A 3,257-nucleotide genomic window follows, 5' to 3' on the forward strand; every position below is an offset into this window, starting at 1 on the left:
AGAAACCAACCATTCCCAGGAACTGCCTCAAAGCAGTTTTAGTGATTGGTCTTGGTAGTTTCCTGATAGTTTCACATTTGTTCGGGTCTGGAGTCCTTCCCCCCTGTGAAACTATCACACCTAAGAAACACACTGAATCCTTCATCAATTGTGCCTTTTTGGGATTTAACTTCAGACCTGCATTCTCGATTAGTGTCAGGAGTTCCTCCAGCAGAGCGTAGTGCTGCTCTTTTGTCTCTGTTTGAAGTAAGACGTCGTCCACATATTGAATGATGCATTCTGGCTCAGAAAATGTCTTCAGAATGTCCACCATACAGATGTGGAAGTATGTAGAGCTGGATTTGAACCCCTGGGCCAATCGACAGAATGCATACTGCTTTCCCTGAAATGTAAAGGCTAGTTTGTATTGGCTATCCTCATGTACGGGAATTGAAAAATAGCCATTTGATATATCAATTGATGAGTACACCCTCGCTGAAGGTTTCAGTGCTGTCATCATATCTGGCATCTTAGCAACTACATTTGTAATAGATGGGGTGCATCTGTTTAGCGCACGGAAATCTACAGTGGGCCTCCACCCCCCCTCCTTCTTCACTGGCCAGAGGGCTGCATTTGTTTTAGACTGGCATTCTTTAATTACATTTTGTGCCAATAAATTCCTCACTGTGCTCTCTATGTATGGGATAGATTCGGGTGGAATTTTGTACTGACGCTGAGGTGGCGGATCAGGGCCCTCAATTTTAACAATCATGTTTGAAACTTTACCACATTGCGCTTTAGACGTTGCCCACACTTTGTTATGTTGCCACAAGATTTTAGCCAATATTTGGTCCTCTGTTTTCAGTATTGCCTGCGGGTCAAGGATTTCATTTGTTTTAACTGATGCAACCTCACCGCTGTCCATGACCATGTGCACCTTGCCTTTGTATCTAGACCCTTTCCACAGTACCCAATTACATAGATCGAGAATCAGTCCGTGTGCCCCCATGACATCAGAGCCCAAAATAGTGCCCTCGTGTGTTGGGGAAAGAAACAAACTGTGTTCCACACATAACCTCTTTATTTCTATGTTTACGGGTATTGATTGCTCAGAGGGTACTAGTTGTCCCCCGAATCCTCTAAGGAAAATTTGCCTCCCCGCAGGATCCTTTTGAAGTTCAATGTTAGTTATGCTGACAGCTGCCCCTGTATCCAAAAGTACATTTGTGCGATGGCCCCCTATCACCCCTCAGATACGTGGTCTGCCGCTTTTGTCCCTGTCCAGTTGACATATTAGGGACAACTCCGGGGCCTGACATCCCTATGGTTTAAAATAAGGATTGGTTGGGGGAGGGATTTTATACTCCTCGTGGTTTTCCTCAAGCCTTTTCCCTATCCTCTGTACTTCCCCCCGAAGAGAACCATATATTGTAGCATCAGGTGCCTCGCTTGGCTCCTTTGCCACCTTATCTGGTCCAGGTTTTTGCTGTTCCCTCTTATGCCAAGGCTTCTTCTCACCCATGTTCCTCCTAGGCAGTTTACAGTCCTTTATCACATGGCCTGTATTGCCACATCTGTAACACCTGCCTGCAAATCTCACTCTAGCTTCGCTTTTAACTATCTCCGCAACTCTTTTATGGGGCCTATTGTCTTGATCTGTCTCCCGAACCCAGTCCCTTAATATGTTTATAAAGGTCTGATACGAGGTGGCGTTCCTCAGTGCAATTCTGGTATGGTAATCTATACATGTGCATTTATTAGCCATAGAACACAGAAAGCTATTGTCATCAGGAGACATATCAGGACAATTGTAGGTGGCTTTATAAATGGAGAAGTATTCACTGCAAATGAGTACTGGATCAATTCCCCTCCTAAACTTTGTATTTTCCAGGGCGTCTGAACCCCTCGTATCTCTTCCTCCCATTATGCGCTGCATTTCCCTCATTCTATCTGCCGAGTTCCCCCAATTTGAGTTTAACTCGGGAGATAGACCTCTATGACTCCCGACTGGTGTTTGCAGTTTTTCACACAGTTGCAATGGAAGCCATGCACAGAGGAGTGCGCATGCATCCCTATTGTTCAAAATGTACTGTGCCACTACAGCTTCCAGCCTGTTCGAGAGACTAATGGGTGAAGCGCTAGTGACAAACTTTCCCAAAATCTGGCACAAATTTGTGCGATCTTGTATGGAGAGTGTTGTGGATTGGGTGCTACCCTCCCTTTTTATGATATCTAATCCTTGTCCAGTCCTTTCTGGCACAGGAGTGAAGAGAGAAGAACTTTGATTCGGGGACTCTTCAGCATTGTCAGCCGAACATACTGGTTGCTGTTCGATCGGTATCCCTTCTCTTTGCTCCTGTGTCACAATGGAATGTGCATCTTTGTTAGCACAGCAATGGCTGTGCACGTTCTCCATTGCCCGTGCTCTCAAAGACACAATAGTATGATCTTTTTGGGCTAGCTGACTTTTACATTCTTGTAGCTCTGCCCTAAGCATTTCTATCGCATTTACATTCCCAGCCTCTTTCTTTTCTAAAGATGCGATACACTGTTCTCTCAACATACATGTTTCCTTCCATTCATCCAACCCCTGTTCCAATACACTATTCTCAGTCACCAATTGTTCAATCTCATTCCTCATGTCCTCACATTCACAAACATCCGCGTCCGCATTTGCCGCTATAGCTGCAATATCTCTACTCGCATTTTCTATCTTTCCTAGTAACTCTGTTCTATCCTTATACCACTCCAACTCTTTCTGTTCTGCAATTTCTTTCATTCTCAGCAACATGCATACAGAATTGGCTATTCTCTTTTTCTTGCCCTTTTTTGAAGATTTTTTATACTTTATGGCATCATTATGAGTATTGCATTGTTTCAATAGATCATTGAATTGGTGTGTTAACGCCTCCTTTCCTATACTGTTGAATTGAATACAAGCATTTTCCCCAAGAAACTCTTCAAGGATATCCATTGACATGCTAATTAGCCTATCCACACTGCGTTTGCTCAACCAGTTGCTTAGACAATAGAAAACAGACAAACAAATGGACAACCCCCCCTAGTCCTACCAAAAAAAACAAAACAAAAAAAAAAAAAACAGATACGAACGTTTAAATCTACAGTGACTTGTGGTTCTACAGCATACAAGACACAAGGCACACTCTTAATCAATGCCTTGGTTTTATTGGACCAGAGCTATTTCACTCTCACGTGTGTAGAAATAAAAACCTATATTTCCCCCACTTTTTTCTTTTTCCTCAACGATGTATGGTAAT

General features: G+C 43.3%; 1 protein-coding gene across 1 annotated transcript; it reads right to left on the reverse strand.

Moving 5' to 3' along the window:
* Nucleotides 1-1,300: 1,300 nt before the first annotated feature.
* Nucleotides 1,301-2,758, reverse strand: LOC143986689 (posterior protein-like). The gene has a single exon (XM_077485097.1). It carries the CDS (start codon nt 2,756-2,758, stop codon nt 1,301-1,303), a length of 1,458 nt encoding a protein of 485 aa, XP_077341223.1.
* Nucleotides 2,759-3,257: the final 499 nt, after the last annotated feature.

This window comes from Lithobates pipiens, unplaced genomic scaffold (assembly GCF_037356315.1).
Source record: "Lithobates pipiens isolate NorthernLeopardFrog02 unplaced genomic scaffold, aLitPip1_a1.2 Scaffold_18, whole genome shotgun sequence".
Lineage (NCBI taxonomy): Eukaryota > Metazoa > Chordata > Amphibia > Anura > Ranidae > Lithobates > Lithobates pipiens.